Here is a 25968-nt window from a genome sequence, read left to right as displayed (position 1 = left end):
ACGGGCGTGAATTAAACCGTGAGACTCCTACGGTTAATGGAAAATTAAAGGTTTTTTTGACTCAAATGTACTGCTTGTGAATTCAAATGACAGCCATTAAGTAATGATCATGGGGTTAGACAGTCTCAGTGGAATAATTTAGGTGAATTTCTTGATTTATTGCCATTCATGGTAATATGCTGCAGGCAAAGGTGTCTATGACCATAGCTGTCTTCCTCTGATTTTTTGATGGGTCTTCATTTCTACTCAGAATTTAGAGTGGGGGATTGGGAAAGGAGCTGGAGAGAGGGGGAGGGGTGTGAGATTTTTCCTGCAGTCTTGATATGTAATCTCTGACCATGTAAATATTAAATTATATTTTGGGATTTATCACCACTTTGATCCTATAGAAAATAAGGTTAGTGGCTGCTATGATTTTTTTTTTCTGTGCTAAGCAACTTCTTAACATTTTAAAAATCAATAAGACCTTTATTGATCAAGTTTTAAGTGATATAAACAAACTTAACTTTGGCTGGGCAGCCCCTGTGTGTCAGATTCTGTGCTAAGCATTCTATGGGCATGATCTAATTTAATCTTCATGATGGCTTTTAAGGGTCAATATTATACATCTTTTAAAGATTAGGAAATTGATGCTTAATGAGAAAGCTTAAAGAACTCACCCAAGGTCACGTGGCTAGAACCCAGTAGAGATGGGGAAATGAAACTTGTCTGTTTAGCTTCCAAGCCCGGTGAAAAATCTCTGCCTTTTGTTGGATAGCAATAAGCCTTTCAAACACTCAAAATGTATTTCAGTGGACTCTTAATACTTGGGCAAATTTACTGTTATTAAAGGATTAGGGAAATAGCCTCTTTACTTTTTTGCACTCCGAAAGGATTGAGGCTGAGAGTAGATGGCTGTTGAAGCTCATTGTGATCGAGATGGATGTAATTCTGGTACCACACATTTCTCCAATTAGCTACCCATGCGCTTATTTAAAAAGCTGCACCCAGGTTCCCATCTGTATCTCTATTCCTGTTAGTTATGTGGTAAACCAAATCCAGAGAACCTTCACAAATGGTTGTGGCTTTTCAGAATATCCCAGAATTCTGACTTCTACTTGGGTTTCCCACTGTACTCCCCTATCTTAGTGATTTTTTTAATAAAACAATGAACTGTTAATGTTTAATAGTTTTTAAAACTGCCGTTGCCAGAGGCCTGAGGCCAAGACTACTTTGAATAACCACAGTCTGGCTTGTGTTCTTCTGTCTTGTTTCTTATCCCAAATCCTAGGCAGGCTTTGGTCTTCTCCTGGAATGTGTTTCTGAGCCGAGATCACTGGCTTTCTTCCTCACTTTTTTGACATTTGTTGCCAAATTAACGTCGTATTACTATCTTGCATATTCAGTGTGTGTATGTGACTGTGTGTCTTATGTTGTCAAGTTATAAACAGCTATAGGGAAAACCATCCCATACATCTTTTTTTTTTTTTCTTTAACATTTCACAGTAGGATTCTGCTAGGCACATAAGAGGTATTCTGTAAATGTAACACCCAGCATGATTTTTACATACAATTCAACTGCCTTTTCTCAAGCTAAATGAAGCATAGGAACAATTAGAATGTGAATTTTATGCAGTATTAAATTGTCTGAATTTTAATGAAATTTTTAATTTTAATGAAAATCTAAAAAGCTGTACAGTAGAGATGTTCTCCCCCCATAACCTCTTATCCCCTGCTTCTCCACAAATAAGCAGCAACTTTATTAGTTTTATGTGTATCCTTCCAGAGTATCTGTTTCAAACAAATGATTTTAAAAGCGAAAGGAGTTACATTCCACATTTGACACAGAACTTTGCATAGTACCGTGATTCTGCACCTCACTTCTTGCATTTGAACTGTATAGCTTAGAGGTTGATTGAGAACTTTTGAGTATTCTCTTACAGCTTGGTGGTATTCCAAAATGCAGGTATACCATCATTTATTTAACCTGTTCCACAGTGGTGGACATTCAGGTTACCATTCTTTGTCATTAAACATACTATTGTAGTGACTATTTGGTACACGTGGCACTGCATCCAGGTATAGCATGTCTGTAGGACATATCTCCAGGTGAGTACATCTGCAGCTGGGTTGGGTCTGCCAGATTCCCCCCACCCCGCCAGGTCTGCCAGCTTTCACAAACTCATTTCTCTGTAGCCCTGTTGATGGATTGTGCACTGAGATGCTTGAAATTTTGCCAATCTTTTGGGTAAAAGATTTTGTCTAGGTGGGTTCAGTGGTTCATGCCTGTGATCCCAGCCACTCAGGAGGCGGAGACGGGAAGATCACAAGTTCAAGGCCAGCCTCAGCAATTTAGTGAGACCTGTCTCTAAAAATAAAAAGGGATGGGGATGTAGCTCAGTAGTAGAGTGTTTCTGGGTTCAATCCTCAGAACCACAAAGAAAAAGATGGTGTCTAAATGTATTTACATTTACCCTATGAATATAGTTAAATGTATTTCTTGTATGGTGTAAGCCCTCTTTGTTTTCTGAACTGTCCACTTAATAAAGATTTGTAGATCCACAGTTTTTACTAGTTTATCACTCGACTCTATTGGTGGTGGTAGTGGTCCTTTTCCTTGCAGAAGTTTCAAGTTTTAGATAATCAAATTTACCTTTGTTCTGGCCTTTGGGTTTCAAAGTGTTAAGCCTTCCTTATTCCATGGCTATACATTTTCTTCTAGTGCTTTTGTTCCTCTTAATCTTTGACCCATTTGGGTTCTGTGCTTGGCAGTGCAGTTGTTGAAAAATTCATAAGAATTCATAAGTTGAGATGCCATCAAATTGGAATTTGACCAAATTGGAATTTGGTTGACATGATACTATAGATTGAAATGTAAGCCCTGGTGTGTTAGTCAGCTTTTTCATTGCCATGACTAAAAGACCCAATGGAGAGCAATTTTAGAGGAGGAAAAGTTTATTGTGGGGGGGGGGTGTCATGGTTTCAGAGGTCTCGGTGTATAGATGGCCAACTTTATTCCTCCGGGCTTGAGGTGAGGCAGAACATCATGGTGGAAGAGGGTGGTGGAGGGAAGTGGCTCACATCAGAAAGCAGAGAGCAGACTCCACTTGTCAGATACAAAATAAATACCCCAAAGGCATGGGTTGAGCCTTAACCCAATCATTTCATTTCTAAGCCACCTTGCATTGTCTCACACATGAGATTTTGGGGGACACTTTACACAAACTATAACACCTAGACTGACAAAAAAAAAGTGGGTGGATAGCTTGGTGTACTCCTTCATGTAGCAAACATTTAAGTACTTAAACAATTATTGTCTGCTAGGCCTTGGGAGATATCAAGATGAGAGTGAACAAATCTGATAGTCTCTGGACAATAAGGATGATCTTGTTGCAGTCCAGTAACAGCAGGGAGAGGCCGTCCAGAGCAGGGAATACGGAGCTGAGTCTTGAAGGTTCAATGGAAGTTTGCCAGCCAGGAGGGGAAGGGCATTCCAAGAAGAGGAAATAAAGAAAGCACTAGCCCTTAGAACCTGGGGGCATTTTCAATAGCTCTTCATGGCCATAGCATAGGACAGGAGAAAGAGCAAGGGATGGGAGCAGATCAGTTGATGGAAATTATGTGAGCATCTGTCCTGTTTGGGCATGTGGCGCTGTTACACCCGCCCAGTGCCTCATCCTTCTAATCGGGTAAAGGGGAAGATTAAGAGGCCCCAGACAAATAGAAGGCAACCCTTGGTCATGTTTTGCAGATCAGTTGTTGAGTTTTGACCCCTGTTGCTTATTCTAGAGTACTCCAAGCTCCCGAAGCCGAAGTCTCACTTTGCTTCCCCATGGAACACCCAATTCTGCGTCTCCCTGTAGCCAGAGACACCTCAGTGCTGGGGCCCCCGGTGTTGTCACAGTCATGCATCACAAGTCGCCTGCAGCTGCCCGAAGAGCCAAGAGTCAGTATTCCGGCCAACTTCACGAAGTCAGAGAGGTAGGCTTTGCTCTCCTATGAAGTTAAGTGGCCCCTGGGAGTTGGGAACTCATCCACCTTAGCTCTGCCAACTGCTCTTCCTTTGGATCAACTTGATTTACCCCCCACCCTCAAAAAGGACCAGCGGTCAACCTCCCAGCCACAAGGCCATGACTATCCTCCTGGTTTTTATTTAAAAAAACAAAAGTTTGCTGCTTAGGTTAAGCAAGTTGTTAAGAGATGTCTGGTGTAGCTCAGCAGAGAAAGCAAGCCCACAGAAATGTGGGTGCACCCCAGTACTGTCGGTTACAAAGTCGCCACTCCTAGCAAAGATGAGATGGTGCAAAATCTTGGAGACCCAGGAAGTAGTTCCAGGTGTTTGGAAACTTGGGAGTGTTCAACATGGAGCTAATCTCCCCTCTGTTCTGCCCTGCCCGCAGACACTCAGGTGTGTTGGATGGTGAAGAGAACACTGTCCTTAAAGTCAGAAGACTGTCATTTAAGAGCAAGTCTTTTAATAGATCTGAACCTCAGTTTCTGCTTCTGTAAAACAAAGCTGGCTTTACCAGCCTCTGGGTGGGAGGGGAATGGGAGGATATCTTGTGATTTACCCACGAAGCTCTTTAACTGCTTTATAAAAGCAACATGAGATTGTCTTTTCTTTTTACTTGTGAAATTCTGGAAGTCATCAGTTTGGGGATACCAGATCCATAATATTCATACATTCCTTTGCAACCATTGTGGAGAACAGACCATCTAAAATGATGTTGGTCCCAACTCTAGAGTATGGAGGCTTTTTGCCCCTTTTGTGCCCTGGCAGCTTGTTGTCACCTTATAGAAGGTAGTGGAGCCTCCCTCTATATCTCACAGGAGAATGGGATCTCAGACCAGGGTCTGGCTGTTGCCTGAGTCAGCAGCGTATCTCTAAAACTGTTTAATTATTAATCCATATTAATTGTCCAAAAGGGGGTCATGTGTGACATTTTCATATGTGCATAAAATGTACTTTGTATCTTTCCTCCTCACTGTTCTGTTTTTTTAAAATGACATGAGCCAGGCAATGCTCTGACGGCTGGCTGTCTTGGCCCGATTCTGGCCCAGGGTAGGAAATAAAAAAAATCTTCTGAATCAAGTCTGGAGACACACATTAAAGGTATTTTTTTCTTGATATGAATGATTGTACCCATGAGTTTTTTTTTTTTCACAGCACCTTTTCAAAAACAGTTAAGGAAAATTAGTGGAAAAATTTCAAATCGCCCAACTTCAGTTTCAACTTTGTTTTTATTTTTTCATATTTTTTGGCCAGAGAATTTTAAAGAAAGACTAAATGTATCATTTTATCATTGCCGGTGAATGCATCAGTATTTATCTTTTTACACAATTGAACTTTTTTATGCATACCTCATTGAAGTTTCTTTTACAAGTCTTTTGATCATAATCTTAACATGAACTTTCAAATATATTTATTAGATATGAGGGATTCTTTACATTCTCTAGAGTCTGTGATTATGCTGATCTGTAAGCTGAGGCCTAAAAAAAATTGGGGGCACTTTATTGTTTAATATACAGCCCAATCTTCTCTATCTCCATTTAAAAAGTCAAGCTTTTAAAAGAAGGTATTTGCGCATGTGTATAAATATGTTTAATTATCTTATAATGGTTATGCCTTTGCTTTGTGAGGTATATAGTATAAGTCTATATTATAAAAAGAGATGTAAAGGACAAAAGTAAAAGTTGCCTATAAGCTTACCTCCCTATAGGAAACTACTGTCACCTTTACGTGAATTTACCTCTGAATTTTTTTTTTGCTACATTTATAGGTATGTAAAAAATTATCTCTATGCTGTGATCTAAATTTCATAAATGATTATGTATATACTGCTTTTTTTCTTTTGCATTGTTTTTGCTCTTTCTGCCTATGGGGGTCATATTGAAGCTTCTCATGGAATTATTTAAAAAATAAGTGACTTCGTAGCAATTGGTTTTTGCACCTTTGGGTGACAGTATGTGTCTTCAGATTGCTTTTATGTATTGATGACCTTTCTTGCTGAAAATTTTAGGGGAGACTTTTTGAGATGTAAGTATTGGCAGTCAAGAGAACTTTAGGGTGCTGAGCTCCCATACAAGGAGTTGAAGGTTCTGGTTCTTGGTTATCATGTCCATTGTGATCCCACATTGGAGAAGGGTAGCTATCATTTTATGAGATGGCCAGATCCACCTTGGGAATAACCTGAGCAAATCTCACCCCGATCAGAAAGTCCTGCACTTATTAAAAGGTCTTCATACTCTGAAATTAAGTTCCACTGTGTTTATCTACAATATAACTAGAAGAAAATGGAATAGCATTTTTAACCCAGCTGTATAGGGAAGATAAACTTATGACCACTGAAGCAATGGAGAAAGTCATCATATACAAGACAAATGTGCCTGAAGATCAGGAGAATAAAAGAAAAATAGCCCAACCAAAGGCAATAGAATAAATATTAAATGGAATGCCACAGCATGGCTGAAAATAATGGGACAGCTTAAAAGATAAAGTGGTTACTGTCTAAAATATGAAGAATTGAGATACCAAAGGTCAGAACCCAAAGTCCTCATAGGAGGCAGTTGAGAGGAGTTCAAGGGATTCAATTTCGTGAGGAGTCTGTACGTCCTCATAGTATTTGAGAAACAAAAGCTAAGAACATTGTTGATGAAGTTGAGAGTTAATTATAGCCTATTATTGGTTGGGGTGTTCAGAAATGTTGGCAGTATCATACATCACGACAATTTAGTGATGTATAATAAAAGCCAAACAGAAAACTGCATTGCCATTCGCCCATATAGTCCCTATTGGAACAGTCTCTTGTGGAAACTATGGAATTAAATATAAGAATTTTGATAACCCTCTTACAAGGTCATAGGTCCAATTCAATATATTATAGGAATGACTATGTAAACAACAACGTAAGATAATAACCATAGCAATTTAAGACGTCATGTCAGTGGTGCTACTACATGGACAAGAACACATGAAACAATGAATATGCAGAGTAATCTACACATGAGAGATCCTATGTCCATTTAAAAAATCTCCAGGTAAAACAGCAGTTCCTCAAAGTTTGGATCTTACCTTGTAAACTAGATATGGGAAACCACAAAGTGTTACAAAGTTATGCAGCAAGAATATTTTTAAAAGCGGTGATATGACTATCACTGTTTCATAAATGCCCCTCCTCGAAGGCATATAATCTCAGAATAAAGGGTCACACGTTGTTATTTTTCATAAAATTTAAATTATTCAAACTGCATTTCTATTTTATATATATCATCCTGCACTAGAAGACAGTTCATTGGAGACTGGTCCTGATGTACAGATCTGTTCTCAAAGCACTGGTTACTCCTGATTCTGACTTCAGAAATATCTCTCAGTCTAACATCTTCATGGCCATTGCCAGTCTCCCTTCTATTTCATTCTTTACTGTTTCCAGGAAACCAACTTCCTAAGTGTGTGAAAGCATCTTCTATCAACATCTTTTTGATTCCCTGTTGTCACCAGGATAAAGGTCAAGCCCCTTATTCTGCAAAGGGGGCCTTTTGTAGTTTGTACACTCTGAGGCTTCCCTGGTCTCCATGCTCCTCCTTAATTCTGTGTGTCCTTTACTACCCAGTGGGATACACCCCAAGTGGAACCTTGTCATGATGGAAATGTTCCATTTCTTTATTTTCCACAAAGAGTAACCACCAGTTACATGGGGCCAATGAGTTCTTGAAATGTGAACAGTCCGAATGAAGCTATGCTCTAAATATAAAAAGCACACTAAATTTTAAAAAGTTAGTATAAAACAGGGTAAAATGTTAACATTTTTAACAACCTTAGTATTTCCACTGATAATGTGGAAGTGATTTGTTCAGTTAATGAAAACTAAAAATCATGGCATCTCTTTCTACCTTTTTTAAATTGTGCAACTAGAAAACTAAGTTGTGTACATGTCTCACGTTTGGCTTGCTTTATTTCTCTTGGATAGCACTGCCCTAGAGTGTGAACTTGCTCACTCATGCACCCCTGCATCCATTCTTCAGGTATTAATTGAGCACCTTCTTTGTGCCAGCCACTGGAGTTTTTTGTTAAAGGCCACATCTATCCTTTCTTCTTCCAGCCCCAGCATGATTGCTAGACATGCTGGTTGAACAGATTAATCTAAGGGTCCATTCTGTAGCTGTTGGAGCATTTTAAAAATGGAATATGGAGGCACTTTAGAACTGCTCACGTAACTGAATGAACTGTAAGAGAAGCAACCTGGCGATGCTTTTGAGGGTTGTCGGGTTCATTGGGTCTTATCTGGTAGCATTGGTGACTGACTGTACAGCCAGATGACTGTGTGACCAGGGACAAAAGTGATATTGGCATGAACCTCTGTGTGCACCATGGAATTGTTGTATAAAAAGAATCTATTTTTTAAAAAATGAATTTGACTCCAACTATTTAAGCATGTGATGATGGAAATGTATGACATTCGCTGTATCATTTTTTTTGGCATTTTGACTTTTAAATTTCTAATCCTCATGACAGGTTTTTCGTGCAGCTCACATTTAAATAGATACAAGTTCAATTGATACAAGGACAGTGTAATTTTCATGAAATTGTTTGCTTTCTGAAAAATTATAACCCAAACATGTGCATGTGCATGTATGTGAGTGTGTACACTAAGGACTTTTTTTAGTTGTGACATTTGAGACTTTAAAAAAAATCACACTTAATTCAGTAGGGAGACTTTGGATTTTTGTAGCTTGATGGGAGAAAAGGTCGTGCTGTTGAATGGAAATGAGTGTGTGCAGCGCATAAATCTGGATTTAATTAAGCTTCTGGTGATTTATTGGCAAATTAGAGTTGTTTTAAACTTCTTAGAATTCTTATATATTTTGCTTCCAGGCACACATACTATGGAAGAAAGAGCTGTCGGTTCTACTGGTTTATACTGGGTAGGGAAACTGTGTTAGGGTAATATAATTTTAATGTGGTTTTAAACAAACCTTTTATGGAGACTAATTTATGGAGGAGATGTGTTTATGTGGCTCCAGCTATGTGAATTTATATGTTTCTTCATGTAATTGCAATGTCATATTTACTTGATACACATACACAGGGAAGATCCTTTAATTAAGTTGCCATCTTTATAAATGGATATTGACTCAGGATGGTCTGATTGGATCATGGTTCACACACAGCCATAGTAAATGTCTGATCAGAAACTTTGATTCATGGACGGCCTCTGCTATGGAAGCAGTAACTGTAAACTACCTCCCTAATGAATTTTATTAGGTGATCAATTTTAAGGTAGTGATCTGCACTGGTGGCATTGAATACAGACCACCCCATCACCAGGGAAACCACATTTAGTATAGCAAGTGCATTTATCCTTTGTGCAAACAGTGATGATTTCTTAAAAATGCCCAGAATTAATCCTCCCATTCACTTTTTTGAATAATTGATAACAAGTAACGATAGCATGTATTCCTGGTAGCAATTTGCCATCTCTTGGTGTATGTTGGCTCCAGACTTCAGTTTTCAAAAATTGTGATGTGGAGATAGTTAAAGATGATCTTCTCCAAATGTTTTTAAAGGAGTGTTATTTTCAAATAAAAATATCACAGATCCTTACAATGTCAAAACGGGTAAAAGTGGCATTTTATTACTTTAGAAAACAAAATGGGCATTTATTGATCATGAAACAAGTTGGCTGGAATAGTGAGGATTTATGACCCCCCATTGCAATCCTTTGCATCTGTAAAATGTGAAACAAATAGCTATACAATCTGCAGAACAGCTTGGGATCCTGAGAGCACAATTTGAGGGCCATTGACTTTGGCGTTAACCAACAGTATATCAGGTGAACAAAAGAGAACACTGAGATAATGGCTTCCTTTGTCCCTCTTCTCTTGAGTTGCTGTCCTGGGAGGAGGCCCTCATCCTGCTTGTGGGGAAGGCTGGGTGGGATGTGGGAGGTGGAGGTGGCCAAGTGCATGCTCAATCACAAAAGTAACTGCCTCTTCCAGAACACCAAAAATGTCCATAAGTTTCTACTCACTGAGTGTTCTTTTCTTTATCTAAGCTGGCTGTAATGCAAATTCTTTTCCCACTTTTATCCCTTATTTCTCAAAAGTTCTTTTCTAATCCTGTTTATTCTGACTAGGCTTTTTTCTTCTATTTTGTAATGTTTAGAAATTATGTATTTACTTGTTTAGGTGGAGGAAGAAGAGTTAGATGTTGAAAGTTTTTCTTTTGTTTTTAACCTATTTATTTTCCTGCCCTTAGTATAGCACTATATCATATAGTTAGGTGCTCAATTAAAAACTTGAGTGATTTCCCAAAGAGAATCGTAACCATTGGGAAACACTTCTCTGAAGACTTGGTTGAAAGTCTTTGTAAGGAAGGAGTTTCTAACCTTGATGCATATACTTGTGAGTTATGGCCCCAAAACAGCACTGTTTTGATACACAGCTGTATGATACACAAATGGTGGCTACCTTCCACTTCAGCCCCAGCATGCCTAGGTGTGTTCTCTCAGTGCTGGGTATGCTTCAAGTCTACCTGTTTTAGCAAATACCTCTGGTATGTGTGGGGTTTTTTTTTTTTCTTTTGGTGGTGGTGCTGAGGATTGAACCCAGGGCTGTGTGCATGTGAGGTAGGCACTCTACCAACTGAGCTATATTCCCATTTCCCCACTAATCTATCAGCTCCTTTCTCAAAGTCATAGCTCCTTTAGTGTTAGGGTGACACCTACATATCTAAATCTTAATAGTACAGGAATGAGACAATGCAAGAAAGTTTAAAGGTGAAATGATTGTGCTAATTAAGGCTCTCATAACCCAGTCTACTGATGGAAATTAACTGTGTGGTAACTATGCGGGTAGGGTGTGGCTAGAGGAGGTGGAACACTGGGGGCATGCCTTTGGGATATATATTTTCACCTTTACATTTTATTCCAATGAAAATCATAAACTTAAGCAACTAACAAAACATACACCTGGTGTACATGCTGGAAACTACAAGATTCTGATGAAATACATCAAAGACTTAAATAAATCAACCTAGTGTTTTTCATGAATTGAAAAACTCGGCATCATAGGAAAGTCAATTCTCTATCTTATACAGTTTTAACTCAATGTTCCAAACTCCAAGAAATCTTCTTGTACATATAGACAAGATTATGAAATATATATGGAAAGATAAAAGAACTAGAATAGCTAGCTTGGGGGTGGATGGGTGGGGCAAAATAAGAGGAATTAGTCTACCCAATTTCAAGATGCATTTTATAATTACAGTAATTGTAATCATGTGGTACTAGTGGAAGATAAATGGAGCAGAATGGGGAACCCAGAAGTATATCCATAAAAATTTCTAATTGATTTTTGGGGAAATGTGCAAATTCATTTCCCTGGAGGAAAGATAGTGTTGTCAGAAAACGATGCTGGAGCAGTTGGACATGCATTGGGATGTGTGTGTGTGTGTATATATATATATGTCCCTGGTGAACCAAGCTTAGTCTCTCTGCTTCCTGATTGTCATGCCCTGACCTGCTTTCCTCTGCCACATCCCTTTGCCATGATATTTTGCCTCACTTCGGGGCCATAGCAGTGGAGTTGGCTGTCCTTGGACGAGACATCAGAAACCGTGAGCCCCAAATACTTTTCCTTCTTTGGTATTTTGGTCTCAGTGGTGAAAGAGCTGGCTAAATAATCAGTGTTCATAGCCTCTATAACGTGAGCAAAGCTGTTTCTTATTGTTGGGATCGTACTGTGTGTCAGGATCTTGGCCCAGTGGTTTTACCTGCATTATCATCAAGTCAGCCTTGATGGGTCCTCTCATTGTTCCCATCTTATAGATGGAAAACTGAGGAATAAAGAGGCTGAGGCAAAGAGAAGTATATCAGCAGGGTTCAGCCTAACTCCCTGCCCACAACTTGACTTTTTTGCAGTTCCCATGTTGAGTTTGACTATAATCTGAAAACATTAAATGGAAAATTCCAGAAATATGAATGTTGTAAAATGTGCACCAGGGATGTGAATCATCCCTTTGTCTGGTGTATCCATACTGTGAATGATAGCTGCCTAGTAGGCTATCCCCGTTAGCAGATCGACTGTTGAGGTACTGCAGCTCTTATGTTCAAGCAACTCTCATTTTAATAATGACCCCAAATGCAAGAGTAATGACACAACGTAGGCACCAGGTCATAAAACTTGGGAACTCAGGTTGACCATGGCACTAGTACTGTATGCTACAGAGACTACAGGAAAAAACATGGAATTTGGTTCTTTCCAGTTTCAGGCATCCACTGGGGGTTTTGGGATGTATCCTTGTGGCTAAGGAAAGGCTGCACAACAAGAATCTTGCTGCAGGGAATTGGTTTACCCAGTTGTGGGACTGTCCAAGATGGTTCTAGAACCTATTGGGCAGCCATAGTGGTATTATCTACAGACACAATCTCCAGGAAGCCTCGGCTCTGTACTTACAGCCGTCAGTGAACTAGGCCCACACAGACTGTCAAGGTAATCTCCCTTATTTAAAGTCAATTGATTTCTAATTTGAATTGTATCTCCAAAATCTCTGGCAGAAGCATCTAGGGTCATGTTCAAGTACATGGGGATTATAGCTTTGCTAAGTTAAGGCCAAGAGACATCAAAATGAGAGTCAAACACATGAGGTGGTTGATCCTGGCCAAATGGTTGCGGGACTTGGACCCCTCAGTTCATGTAGATGACTAGATACTACTGTCACATCAGAGGTGGGGACTAGAGTGGTGGCAGCTTTCAGGACCAGGGCTGCCTTGTTCTCCTGAAAGTGTTGTCTGATGCACTTGATCTCTGTACCCTTCCTCCTGCCGCCTGGTACATGTCATACCCCAGTGAAGTCTTAATGAATTTATTTACTTGAGCAAGTCACCAGAACATGGCAGCTTTTATAGCATTCAGACCAGTAATCTCAGTTCCTGTCCTTGGCCAAGTCATGTCACATGTATGGTAAGTGGAAATATCCAGCTGGCTTTTCATGTTGACGGATGATGGGAGTAAAAGTGGCTGTCAGAGGGTGGCAAAAGTAGGTGCAGGTCATTACAGATTCCCAAACGTGCCAGGTTGCTGCCTAAAAGAATGGAAAGGCCCCAAAGCTGCTGCAATCTACCTTCTGACTTCTCCTGCTGGACAGGCAGAGAAGGGGATGTGGTACCCAGGGGCAGCCTCCAGCAATCCTCTTTCTCTCCAGCCTCCACCTCTTTGTGGAGCCTTCCCAGCCTCTAACACTAGTTGAATGGAGGAGCCAATCTCCCAGTTGCAGACTCTGTCCTTCCCTGAACACAAGGGCTGTCCAATCCCAAGTGCTGTGTACTCTGCAAAACATGGGAGTTTCGGTTAATTGGCCCGTATGTACAGGGTCATGATTTATACCTGAGAGGGCCTGCTAGCAACCTCTGGCAGTCTGAGCACTTCCTGCCCTGGTCACTAGTGACTAAAAGAGGAGAGGGAGGCTCAAGTAGCTAATTATGACCAGTTTATTGAGTTTTGTTCTTGTGACTCCACCAACCTGACCACAGCTGATCAAACCAGATGTCTCTACATAGTGTTCCAGGCCAGCTGCTGGATTTGAGGTGATCTTAGAACTCTGAGGAGGGCCATGTGGTTGAAGTGAGATTGACTGCCCCTTTGGGGAGTATGAATGGGAACTAGGCAGAGGCCAAGAGGTGAAATTGATGCCAACAGAGTGTAAGCAACCAAGTCACAAACTGGTGTCTTCTAGTCATCGTATGAAGTTGTGAGGGTTGCTATGGAGTTGCATTAGTTAGGATTCTCCAGAGAAATGGAACCAATAAGGATACGTGTACATACAGAGTGACTGGTTGGTTTAAGGAATTGGTTCGCCTAATTATGGAAGTTGGCAAGTAGAAAATCTACCAGCTGATCTGGCAGTCCATGCTGTAGTTCAAGTGTGAAGGTACCTGCTGGAAAAAATTTTCTTACTTGAAGGTCAGTCTTGTTCTGCTTAGGCCTTAACTGATTGACAAGACCTATTCAAATTATGGAGGGCCATCTGCTTTACTCAGGGTCCACCAATTTAAATATTAATATCGTCTAAGAAACACCCTCCCAATAACATCTGGAATGTGTGACCAAATATCTGAGCATCATGGCTCAGCCATGTTGACACTAGTGAACTAACCTTCCCAAGCACCCTGAACTTTTCTTCTCCTTGTAGTCTTACTGCCCATGTCTATTCCTTGAGGTCCCCTCGGCTCATTTCTGGAAAGCTCAGGGAGTTTATCACCAGTCCTACCATACATGGCTACTGTCTGCTCATGGGTGGGTCCAGAGCTGGTCTAATATGGAGAATGGAATGATGCATATAACCTGGCTTTTGTCCATGGACCTGATAATCTAGGTGACGAACATGACAGTTGTGTGGTTCACTGGTGATAGGAATGGCAATAGGAATTCACTAGAGGGTGAGCCCACCGTGTAGACTGACCTTCTATGTGGACCTGTATGCTCTGGGCTCTACAAGTCACCAGGATCCTGAAGAGTCCCCCCATTAGGACTCAGCATCCAGAGCACACTGAATCTGTGCCTTCCAAACCCTTCTTCCTCAGGGTTGCTTACAGAAAACTCGTGGTTCAGTTGCCTTTGAAGCTTGTACTCAGGAGCTAAGTGGAAAGTTATTTTGTATTGCAATAACACGGAAGATTATTCTGCCTGTTTTTACCTCATGTGGTGATTGAATACAAGGAGCTTTTATTCACAAGTTCTGAGGCCTCAATGTAATAACTGTTGGATGTCGAGGGAGTGGACTAGGAGAGAAGTTGGTGAACCTCATCCTGTGGCACACAAGCCACCCTTGGTCCTTTTGTTCTGTAATCTTAATCTGGGTGATGTCTGCAGAGGGTGTTATGTTTTTTCCCAGTGTTATGTTTTTTCATGATATGACAGATTTTTTATTTTGAAACCCAGTTGTCATGTTCTGTTTTCAGCAGAATAGGGTACTCTGGTGATTCCCCATCCCCGACCTCCAGCAAATGCTGAAGTATAAGACTGCATGTTAAATACCACAGTTTTCATAACTAGCCACCTCTCCAAGTTGCCCTGTCAGGGCTGTAATCATTTCTTATTGCTTTGATCTGAATTTTTTTCTAGTCTTTTTAAGGTGTAACAGCTTCTGCTTCTACTTTAGTATTAGAAGTTGAGCATCAAAAACTGCCCTGATTATCATGCATAACATAACACCCCCAAACATGTCAGCTTAAAACTGCAACATTTTTTATTTTGTTTAGGAATCAGCAATTGGGGTAGGGGTGCAGGAGCCCCTGTCTCTGCCCCATGGGTTCTGGGGGATTCCTGAAGGCAGGCACAGCCAGAGTTGAGGGTGTCTCCCTGTCTGCCTATAGTCTCAGGGCCTCCACACAGACTACTCTAGTGCGGTAGCTCTCAGATTTCTTATGTGGTAGCTCAGGACCCCAGGAACAAGTGTTCTGGAATAGAACACATAGTTGCTAGTATCTTAAAACCTGGGTCAGGAAACTAGCATATTGTCAACTTCGGCTGTATTTTATGGTTCATACAGAATCTGCCAAGATTCCGGGGGGCGGGGGAGGGACAGAGGCCCTATCCCTCAATGGGAACAGTATCAAAGGAGTTTTGAAAATACCTCTAATAAGCCATTTTTGAGTTTTTATGTGTACCAGTATAGCTTGAATGGTCCTGTGTCCCTTCCTTGATCTTTTTCTTCCAGGTTTTGAGACTATGAGAGTCTGCTGGCATTGCCACAACAATGAACTGAGTGCCTTAAACAATGGAAATCTATTTGCATAGTTCTGTAGTCTAGTAAAATCAAAGGGGTGGCAAGGTTGGTTCCTTCTACAAGCTCAGAGCATGATGTATTCCAAGTCTCTCCCCTAGCTGCTAGTGATTTCTGGCAATCTTTGGTGCCTCACCCCAATTTCTGGCTTCTCCTTGGGTGTCTGTCCCTGTTCTAGTAAGGCCCCCAGTTATTGGATTTAGGGCCATGCTGACCTCAAATAACTTCATCTTAACTAACATATCTGCAAAGATGCTATTTACAAATAGGGTTACATTGAGTGGGCTGGGGGTATCTGCCTTCTAACCTTTGCTCTAAACCAAGAGAGGCTTTGAGGATAGGTTGGTGGATGGGACCAGACACTTGAACAGAGACTCAGGCTTAAGCTTATTATTTAAGCTGCGGGTGGTGACAAAGACCCAGTGTGTGTGTGTGTGTGTGTGCGCTTGCTGTGTCTGGATTCTTGGTTTGCATGGTAGATTTGGTATATAGATGTGCAACTGAAGAAAAGCTCAGGTGTACTAAATGCTAACGTGTCTGTATATACTGTGAGGTAGGTTTCTTTCCCATTGAACACACAAGGACCTTGAAGCTTAGTGGGGCCAAGCCACATGTCCAGGTTCATGCCAGCAGAAGTAGCTGTGCTAGAGCTGGAGCCTCGGGAGGTCCACCCTGGAGCCCTGACTCTGAACCAAGTGCACAAAAGCCATATGTACCTGCACTCTGTCTCCTCCCTTGCCCTATTTTGCCTCAATTGCTAGATAGTATTAGGGCAGGAACAGTGATCATAGCATGTGCCACAGATTTCTTTATGTGTAATTTCAAGGCTCTGGTTGGTGTTAAAGGCAACAACAGAAATTTCTAAGGTTTTCACGTAACATTCAATACTTTGTTGCATGTGCAGTTTTATAGAAGAAAAAAATTTCTCTAGTGCATGAGATAATAAATGAACTAGTATGGGTTGTGCTGGATGCAGTGGTGCATGCCTCTAATCCCAGAGGCTTGGGAGGCTGAGGCAGGATGAACGCAAGTTCATAGCTAACCTCAGCAACTTAGCATGACCCTCTCTAAAAATATAAAAAGGGCTGGGGATGTGGCTCAGTGGTTAAGCACCCCTAGGTTTAATCTCCACTACAAAAAAGAAAAACGTAGCATGGCTTACAAGGCTGGTTGAGACCCATGTGAGGAATCGGGTCTGTGTCCTGGGCCTACGAACTACTGTGTGAACCTTGGGCAAATCCTTCGACCTTTATTCCCATCTGTGAAATAAAGGCATCAGGCTGGGTCACTAGCTCAAAGATGCTTTGGTCTTGACTTCAAGTTAGAACTTGATTTCACAGTGAAAAGGACATTATAGGGTTTTTTTTTAGTTGTAAATGGACACAATACCTTTATTTTATTTATTTATGTGGTGCTAAGGATCAAACCCAGTGCCCCATGCATGTGAGGCAAGCGCTCTACCACTGAGCCACAACCCCAGCCCCACATTATAGGGTTTTTTTTAAGACAACTACTCTTTCTAGCTACTTGCATGTTTTGATTATTCTCCCCAATGCAAGAGAAATCTTCAAAAAAAAAAAAAACCACCCTATATTTTTGGAGCAATTCCTCATATTTCTTCCTTATATTGGAGAGATTCCAATGTTAAATTCATAGAAGGTGATTTATACTGGTGGTTTAGTAGGGATGAAATAAGAATCTTAAAAGTGAACAAACTTCTGTGCTATATTTTGAAAGGAAAATAGTTTGTATCATTTTCATGCACATTTTTATATCTAACATAAAAATAATTGTCCTCCTGACAGGCTATGGGGGAAATCATTTGTCACCTATTGTATAACAGATTCTAAAAACTTATAGACCAGTTTTGAAATAGGATAGTTGCATTAAACCACTTGGCAAATATTGATTCAAGAGTCAGAATTGGTGGTAGGGAAAGGTGCTCAGTCCTGGCTGGGGGAAGTTAACCAGGCACTAAGCTGGTTTTGTGTACAGAGTTCCTCGCCAGGCAGGGCCTCCTTATCAAAGGGCCCTCATTCTTCCTAGGCATCTCTACTAAGCCCTCCCTGTGAAGAGGGGCTTGAAGGCCCTCACTTTGTCCTGAGTACTGTTTCCTGCTCCCTCATTGAGGGACTCCCCTGCATTTCCATCTATACTGACACATCTGATCTTTGCTGGGGGAGCTGGTACCTTTTCTCTGCTTTGTCCCTGATTTATACCATTGTGGTAAGTAATGTAAGTCTTGCTCATTACTTTCTAGTTGGCTTCTCATCCTAATTGACCTGGCAATTCTTGACACTCTTGATAAACCATATAGGGCATTTCTAGATTTTGGCTCTTATGATGCTATAGGGAACACTCGTGTTCTTGTGTTAATGAAAGCAAGGGGGGAATCCTTGGGATCACAGACAATTGCTTGTTGGGACCAGTGTTAACCACCCCCGTGAAGTTGGAGTGACAGTCCTTGTGGACTTGCCAATTGGCTACTGTTATGGTTTGGATGTGATTTGTCCCCCAAAAGCTCATGTATGAAACAATGCAAGAGTTTCAGAGGGAAAAGATTGGGTTGTGAGAGTCTTTAACCCAATCAGTGAATTAATCTCCTGATGGGGATTAACTGTTAACTTGAGGTGGTAGGGTGTGGCTGGAGGAGGTGGGAATTGGAGCATGGCTTTGGGTATATATCTATCTGCTGAGTGGAGTTTCTCTCTGCTTTCTGATTGCCATGTGAGCTGCTTCCCTCTGCTACCTTCTGCTATGTTGTTCCTGTCTCACCTGGAGTCCTGAGGAATGGAGCCAGCTGTCTATGGATTGAGACCCCTGAAAGTGAGCCCTCAAACTCTTCCTTTATAGTTGTTCTGGTTGGGTCACTTAGTCATAGCTGTGAAAAAGCTGACTAAAACTGCTAGGGAGAAACTGATATCTCATAATTCTTGTCCAATTATTTTAGGTAAGGTGTCACTTCGTATTTAAAAGGGCAGTTTTATTTTGATATTGAATTTTTTGTGTGGGGATTTATTTGCTGTAAATGCAGGCATCTTGTTTTCCAAAAACATTGAATAATTTCTTTTCCTGCCAATGTGTTAATACCACTGTTGGTCAGCTTTCTGTTACTGTAACTATTACCCGAGATACTCAACTTATAAAGAGAGAAGGTTTGTTCTTGGCTCAGTTTGGGCGGTTTCAGTCTGATGGCACACACACCTATTGTTTTCACACCTCTGGTTTTTGGGGCAGCACATCATGGCCAGAACTTGGGAGGAAGCAAAACTGTCCACATCATGGCCCAGATGTGGAAGAGGACCACAATCACCTTTAAGGACATGCCCCCCAATTACCCCCCAGTAGGCCTCGCCTCTTATTTCTCCCACCTCCCCTGTATGCAACTCTGGGGAATAGCCTGCCTTTGGGGCACACTCCAGATCCAACTTTCAGCGACCTCTTAAACCCAGGTACTCTGTGTAGTATGTAGTTTATCTCTGGTTTTGATCTTTCTTGTGATTCTTTGTCCTATTTATGGCTAGAAGTATAATTTTATTGTCACTTTAGATGCTCTCCATGTCTGATGGAGCAGCACACCCTCACTGACCTGCATCACACGGTGCTCTCTTCACTCCTGGATGGTTGTTTTTCTGTCAGAACTGTACAGTCAGCTCACTTGGTTCTTACAAACACCCTGGCTGCCATTCCCTTGTTGGCATTTTTGTCAGGACTGCATTAAATTTAAATGTTCCTTTTAAAAATTGGTATCTGACTGATAGCCTTCCCAAGAATGAGAGGCATGGCTTTGTATCCTTCAATTGGAGTGTTCGGTTTGTGTCCCTCGGGAACATTTTAAAGCTTTGGATCTACATGTTCCTTTAAATAAATATTTATCCCTTTTGTTGCTTTTGAAAAAGACTTTATCCATTCTATATTCTTGATTGGGTGGCTTAGTTTATTCCTTCAAATACATTCTATTGTCATTTCTCTCTTTTGGGGGGTTTCAGATATGCAATCTTGATTTATTACAAATAGTGATCATTTTGCCTCTTTTTTAAAAATCAGATTTCTTCTCATAATGGTGTGATTGGCATGTCCAAAGTACGTTTAAATAAGTGGTGGTTGCAATCATTCCTAGCCCTCTTTTTCCTGGAAATGCTTCTCATATCTCCATCTGACATGGCCACGTATATGTGTGTGTGTGTGTGTGTGTGTGTGTGTGTGTGGATGCATTACATACATTTCATGATTAATAGTTCTTAGGAAGCCGGAAGAGAATAATTTATTCACTTGATAAATATTATTTCAGGCCTACAGTGTTCTGGGCGGGATTCCAGTTCTGGGGGTACAGTGGGAAATGGAGCAGGCAAAGCCTTTGGAGGCAAAAAAGCTTAAAGTCTAGTGGAACAGACAGGAACATAAATTAATAAATGTTGGGCTCCAGAAGTAAAGTGGGGAGAATGATAGTGTAATGTGGCGAATTTAGTGGTAGTATGTGGCGTGGTAGTATAATTTAGTTAAAATGGTCAGAAAGGGATGTGGAATTTTTAAGTGTCTCTGTTGCTTTTTTTTTTTTTTCTTCCCCTTCATCTATAATCTGAAGTTTTGAATACTTCAACTCTTCCACATGCTTCCTCTGTTCCCAGGTTCCGGTCTCCAGTGTCATCCGCAGCTATAGGTTTTGGAACAAACCTAGTGATTGATTTTTGCCCTCTCAGTCCACTGGTTGGCATTTGCTTGTTCTCGAATTACTTCCAGTACACTGATTATTTAAGAAATGAACTGAATTTGTTAGACAGCAGGGTAATTTATCACCTTGGATAGAGATACTGTTGCTAAGGCAACTGGCTGTATTTTGGTACCACAGTCTCCAAACATGGTACCTGACAAGATCTCTGCCATCCAGCTCTCCTGGCGCTGTCCCAGGGCAGGGCAGGGCAGCTTCCCCGTGGAGTGTTTACCCCGCTTTTCTCACCCCCTCCAGGCTCCTGTCAGACCTGCAGGGACAAGAGAGAAATGGGACTTTAGCCTTGGTGAATACAAGGAATCGTACTTTCTCGCAAGCATGACACCTGGTTTCAGGTGACGGGTTTGGGGTGAGACTCAGGGGTCACCATAGCTAGTTGCTCAGCTGATAAAATCAGGATGGAAATGTGGACTGTGACATCTTCACTCTGTCAGCAGTACCCCCATCCTCTGTGGTGGTCTGTATGAACAAAAGTTATTAATGCTTTATTATACATGGCCCAGCATCTGTATTTCAATTTTTCAAGTATTTTTTCCAACTCTGAAATAATTTCCTATGTCCTATTTTCCTGGAGGAGTTTGGCTCTAAATGTGGCCAAACTATGTCTTACCATCTCTACCGCCGTTGCTCTGTTCCATACCATTGCTGTCTTTCCTTTTAACTTTCCCTGCTTCTGCCATTGGCTGAACCCTGTATTTGCCAAGTTAACGGCCAACGTGAATCTTCGAATGGTGGCATCAGATCACACAGCAGTTAGAAAGCGTCAGTGGCTATCCATGGTACCTACACTAGATTCCAACTCTCTTGCGTGGCCTGTAGGCACTCTATGACCAGGTCCTAGCTTTGTCTCTAACCTCCTTTCTCAGCCCTCCCCTCTAGACCTCTGTTTCCTGGGTTCCCACACCTAGACTTCCCACTCTTCCTGGCACTTGCCAAGCGACTCCCTCCAGGGTTTTTGTATTCATTATTACTCCACATGGCTCATTTCCTCCTCTTCCAGGCCTCTGCCTGATGCTTCCTTCTCAACTCTTTCCCTGAGTACTTAATGACGCCTGCCCCATCATCTGCCCCGTCTGTCTCCAGCCTCATTTCATTTTTAAGATGGCACTGACAACTTCATTATTGCCTGGCCTGGTAGGTTGTGTTTATCTGCTCCTTGCCTGTGTCCCACACTAGAATGTGAAACTCCACGCAGTGGGGACTTACTCTGCTGGCTCCTAGCAGATGCTTGATAAATGTATTGAAGGAATGAGCAGCCCTTGCAACTTCAGACTCCAAGCTGAAAGAATAAAGAATGGCCATCCAGAATTTCCTTCCTTTATGCATTTGAGTTCTTTTTCAGTCCTTTAGGAAGAGAGTTTGTTGGGGGGTGGGTGAGGAAGGTCTTTCTGTAAACATTCATTGGTTAAATAGAAAAATGGCAAATCCTGGAGGTGTTGGTGTGGGATATCTGCTTGGAAGACCCTAGGAGGGTCAAGGGTCTAAGGGTCTAAGGGTTGGGGTCTTTTCCACATCCACGACAGAGATAGATCATTACTGGATAGAGGTGAATGATAGAATGGTGGTATGGGTTTAGGCTAAGCATTCAGAACACCGGAGTCCAATTTCTGATTGCCATTTTTAGCTATGTGACATTGGGAAGGTTAGCTCATCAGTTACAAGTGAGAAGATCTTCAGAAATGCAGATAATGATGATGTCATTTCTTAGACTTATTTGAAATTGAAGGAGAAATGCATGTGTGGCGCAGAAGATCTCCTCCCTCTGACTACCTCTTAGGGTGTTCTCGGGAACATTTCAATGCTGCTGGAGTCTCATGATTGCAAACTCGTAAATCCTCTTGGGGTGGGGGAGCCGTTCTTTCCTTTGGTTGGTCTGCAGAGAGGCTGCTGGACCCCGTGGAACTCAAAGAGAATCTTGTTAAAGGAAGACAACTCCTGAGGTGGCGTGTAGTAGCCGAGCATTCAGGGTCTTGGACTGCAGGAGTTAGTGCCTGTTTGCCGTTTGGACATACTTTGGTATTTAATCTGGATTGTTGCTCTTTATGTCTTGCCTATAAGATCAAAAGGGCTCAATTTGTTAGTTGGGTGTGCATGGAAGAGAAAACACATTCATTAGTCATTTCAAATTATATAACAACACGCATGACTGCACACTTGGGTGAAGGTTGAATGCAAAATACGAAGCAATTTACAGTTACATTGACTAGTGTTCTTTCAACTCAAAATAAAAGTCATCTTCTGCATGAACCACTGAGCAATTCCAGTAATAAACACAAGGACCTTGTGTGAGGAGAGACTGTTGCAGATCCCCAGAAAGGGTTGACATTTGTACCGTCTTAGCAGATTATGGATTTTGTTCTAAAGGTTCATCCTAAAGGAAGAATCTGAAATACCATGCATGAAATAACATGCATAGTTCATTTTCTAAAAAAAAAAAAAAAAACCCTGCAATCCCAGGCCAACTCACTTGAAGTGTGACCAAGAGATATGTCTTAAAGCTGAGAATTACACATCATGATCCTGGACATCTATTACATTAAAATAATAATTATGAATTTCATCAACGGATGTTGAACACCAGAAAAGTCAAACATGATCCTGAGAACATAACAGTAGGTTGCTCCCTTGGAGGGAGTGTAGCTTGTTTGAATTGAAATCCAATCATTTCCACTGAGCATGCGCACAAAGTGAGACCTCTGATTGTTTACGGAGGCCAAATAAATTGCAGACAAAGGCAGATCTAGGAGTTGGAAAAGTGAAGACTTATTGAAGTTGAATGACCTCTCTGAAGTAGTTTACTGATCTCAATGAAGCTTAAACAATTAATGTTATTCATTGTGGTTGGCAGTCAGCACTTTGCAGGTTGGTAGAATCGCCCTTAGTTCTACGGAAGTGCTGGTGTAATGCATGTCTGCCATGGGGGAGGGAACTCCACCTTTAATGGTTCTTCTGTGGGAAGTTGGTAATTAATTCTTGTTATATCAAGGAGCGTTAGGTATTTGGTTCTCTTCTACTATATACCTGCTTAGTTGGTGGATCACCTTTTTTTTTTTTCCTAATTGATTACACTGTTTCTTAAAGGCTGCATCATTTGCTAATTAAGAACTTGCAGGTCAGTTGGACTGGCTTTGCATCTCTGCTACTGACCAACTGAGTGATGTTAGGTAGGGTTTCTAAGCCTTTCTGCCTTTTCTAATTTGAAAAATGGAGATAATGCTAGAATGTTATCAGGATTAAGTATCTGTTATGTTGATAGAATCGGGGTTGTAATACTTAACATGAGTTGTATACAGGTATTTAATTCTGACATAATCAAGTAAACAAGCATACGGAAGGGGTGGGAGAAGCTGGACTAGTTCTTCCTTCTTGAAGAAGCTCCAGTTGGTAAATGCATGAGGAATGGGGGGAACAGAAAACCACTGGGCAAACATCATAGTAATGGTGGTGGTATTCAGAGACACGGATATATGCTAAAACCAGTGGGTTTCAGACTGAGAAAGTATTTGCATAGTCTTAAGGTATCTTGAAACAGGACACAAAGTTGTTACAGAAAGAAATTAGTACTTTCCAGTGGAGAAACCCAGCAGATACCACCATTGCCAAGGGACCAAGGTTGGTGTCACCAGAATGAGACATACCAAATGTGACGCATTGAGAAGCAAAACATCACCCCTGTGAGTCTTGCCAAAAGCACATATAACTTCAGTCTTGGAAATACTGGGGATGTTTTGAAAACAACCTTTTGAAAATAAAACGAGATCAGAGGAGATAAAGAAGACATGAGAGTTAAATGCAACATGGGATCCTGTTTTGGATCCTGGACCAGAAGTACCAGAAAAAAAATTCAGTGAGTAAACAGGTGAAATTCAAACAGGGCCTGATTCAGGTCATAGTATTCTATGCATGCAAGTTTACTGGTTCTTGATAATTGTTCATTTAGGCATAGATGTGAACCTTAGGAGAAGCTACATAAAGAATGTACAGAAAACCTCTGTACAACTTTGGCAGAGTTTCAGTAAATCTAAAATTATTTCAAAGTAGCATGTTTTAAAATACCTGGTAGGTTGAACATCCTGAATCGGAAAAATCTGAAATCCAAAGCCTGGAGATTTTTGAGTGCCGTCTGGATGCCATGGTGGGAAATTCCACACCTGGCTCCACGTGTTGGGTCACAGTCAAAATGCAGTATGCTAAAAATATTGTATAAAATCACCTTTGGGCAAGGTGTTTATGAAATACAAATGAATTTTATATTTAGACTTGGGGTTCTATTCCCAAAACAACTCATGTATATGCAAATATTCCAAAATCTGGGGAGAAAATCAGAATTTGAAATACTTCTGGCTCTCGGCCTTTCAGATAAGGGAGATGCATCCTGTGTACATGTGAAGTACTTGACAGGTACCTGGAAAGTGGCAGGTGCACAGTAAACATTACTGATGAGCACTATTAATTCTGCTTCCTTTGGTTTTGGAAGAAGGTCATTATAGATTGCCCTGGTTGTGCCATGGGCTTAGCATGCTCTGTAGCATCAAGAGGGTGCTCTTATGTGGCAGTCATGTCCCTTGGCAGCTGGATATCAGAGCCTCTCCACAGAAGAGCTTACGCTCCTGGCTGACCTCAAGCTGGTGCCCCTCTGGGAGACAAGAGGCTGACCCTGGTTGTTGGCCCAGTGGAGTTTGGCTTACTTTCTTGTCACCTTCTTATGAAAATGTCCTATCTAGGAAACAGCTGATGTTTATAGAACACTCTTTGATTCAGCAAAAAATTGAGATATTCTGGCTGAATATTTAGAAAGTCCATTTTGTGGAAAAGTGTTAGTGTAGCTCAGACGTGGATGTTGTAACAGATCCAAAATACCATAGTCTAAATGAGGCATAAGAAATCGGTGGAGGGTCCATAAGTGATCAACTAGGGCTGGTTGGGCAGCTCTTCCATTGTGAGCACTGGCTTCTATTCTGAGCCAAATGTGCCTGTCCAACTATGATCTTTTCTAAACTAGGAAGAAGAGGGGAAGACAGTAGGTTTCTAATTGTTCTTTAAGGAAGTGGAGAATTTGAATGTTTTACTTATGCTCGGGAACCATACGTAGGAAAATGGCCACAAGCTGGGCACATGACACACACCTCAGGAGGCTGAGGAAGGAGGGGATAACAAGTTTGAGGCCAGCCTCAGTAACTTGGCAAGGTCTTTAACAGTTTAGCAAAACCTTGTGTCAAAATAAGGGCTTGGTGATGTAGCTCTAGTAAAGTGCCCTTGGGTTTAATCCCCGAGCGCCTCCCACCTAGCCCCGCCAAAAACAAATGTTTGAGTAATGTGGTCTCTGGCTGCTTAATTAAAAGCCCTACTAAAACCTGGGAAGGGGGTGTTAAAAGGAGAAAAGGAATGGGTGCTAGTGAGAAAGGGCACCCTCTTCCAAAAAGTACCTTCTGTCATCTTTGTCTAGTCCAGAGAGGCCTTGATGGAGCTGCTTGAGAAG

At 41.3% G+C, this 25968-nt stretch overlaps 1 protein-coding gene across 2 annotated transcripts in view; it reads left to right on the top strand.

Moving 5' to 3' along the window:
- Window positions 1–25968, top strand: part of Osbpl10 (oxysterol binding protein like 10) — a 266818-nt gene that overhangs the window by 128865 nt on the left and 111985 nt on the right. Inside the window, exon 4 of one of the 2 annotated variants that reach the window (XM_027932422.3) lies at window positions 3769–3960. The exons of the other annotated variant lie outside the window; for it this stretch is intronic. Coding sequence (XP_027788223.1) covers window positions 3769–3960 — 192 coding nt within the window. The remainder of the gene's footprint in view (window positions 1–3768; window positions 3961–25968) is intronic. 2 annotated transcript variants of the gene reach the window in all.

This window comes from Marmota flaviventris, chromosome 1 (assembly GCF_047511675.1).
Source record: "Marmota flaviventris isolate mMarFla1 chromosome 1, mMarFla1.hap1, whole genome shotgun sequence".
Classification (NCBI taxonomy): Eukaryota; Metazoa; Chordata; class Mammalia; order Rodentia; family Sciuridae; genus Marmota; species Marmota flaviventris.
This window is presented reverse-complemented; position numbering and strand designations above follow the sequence as displayed.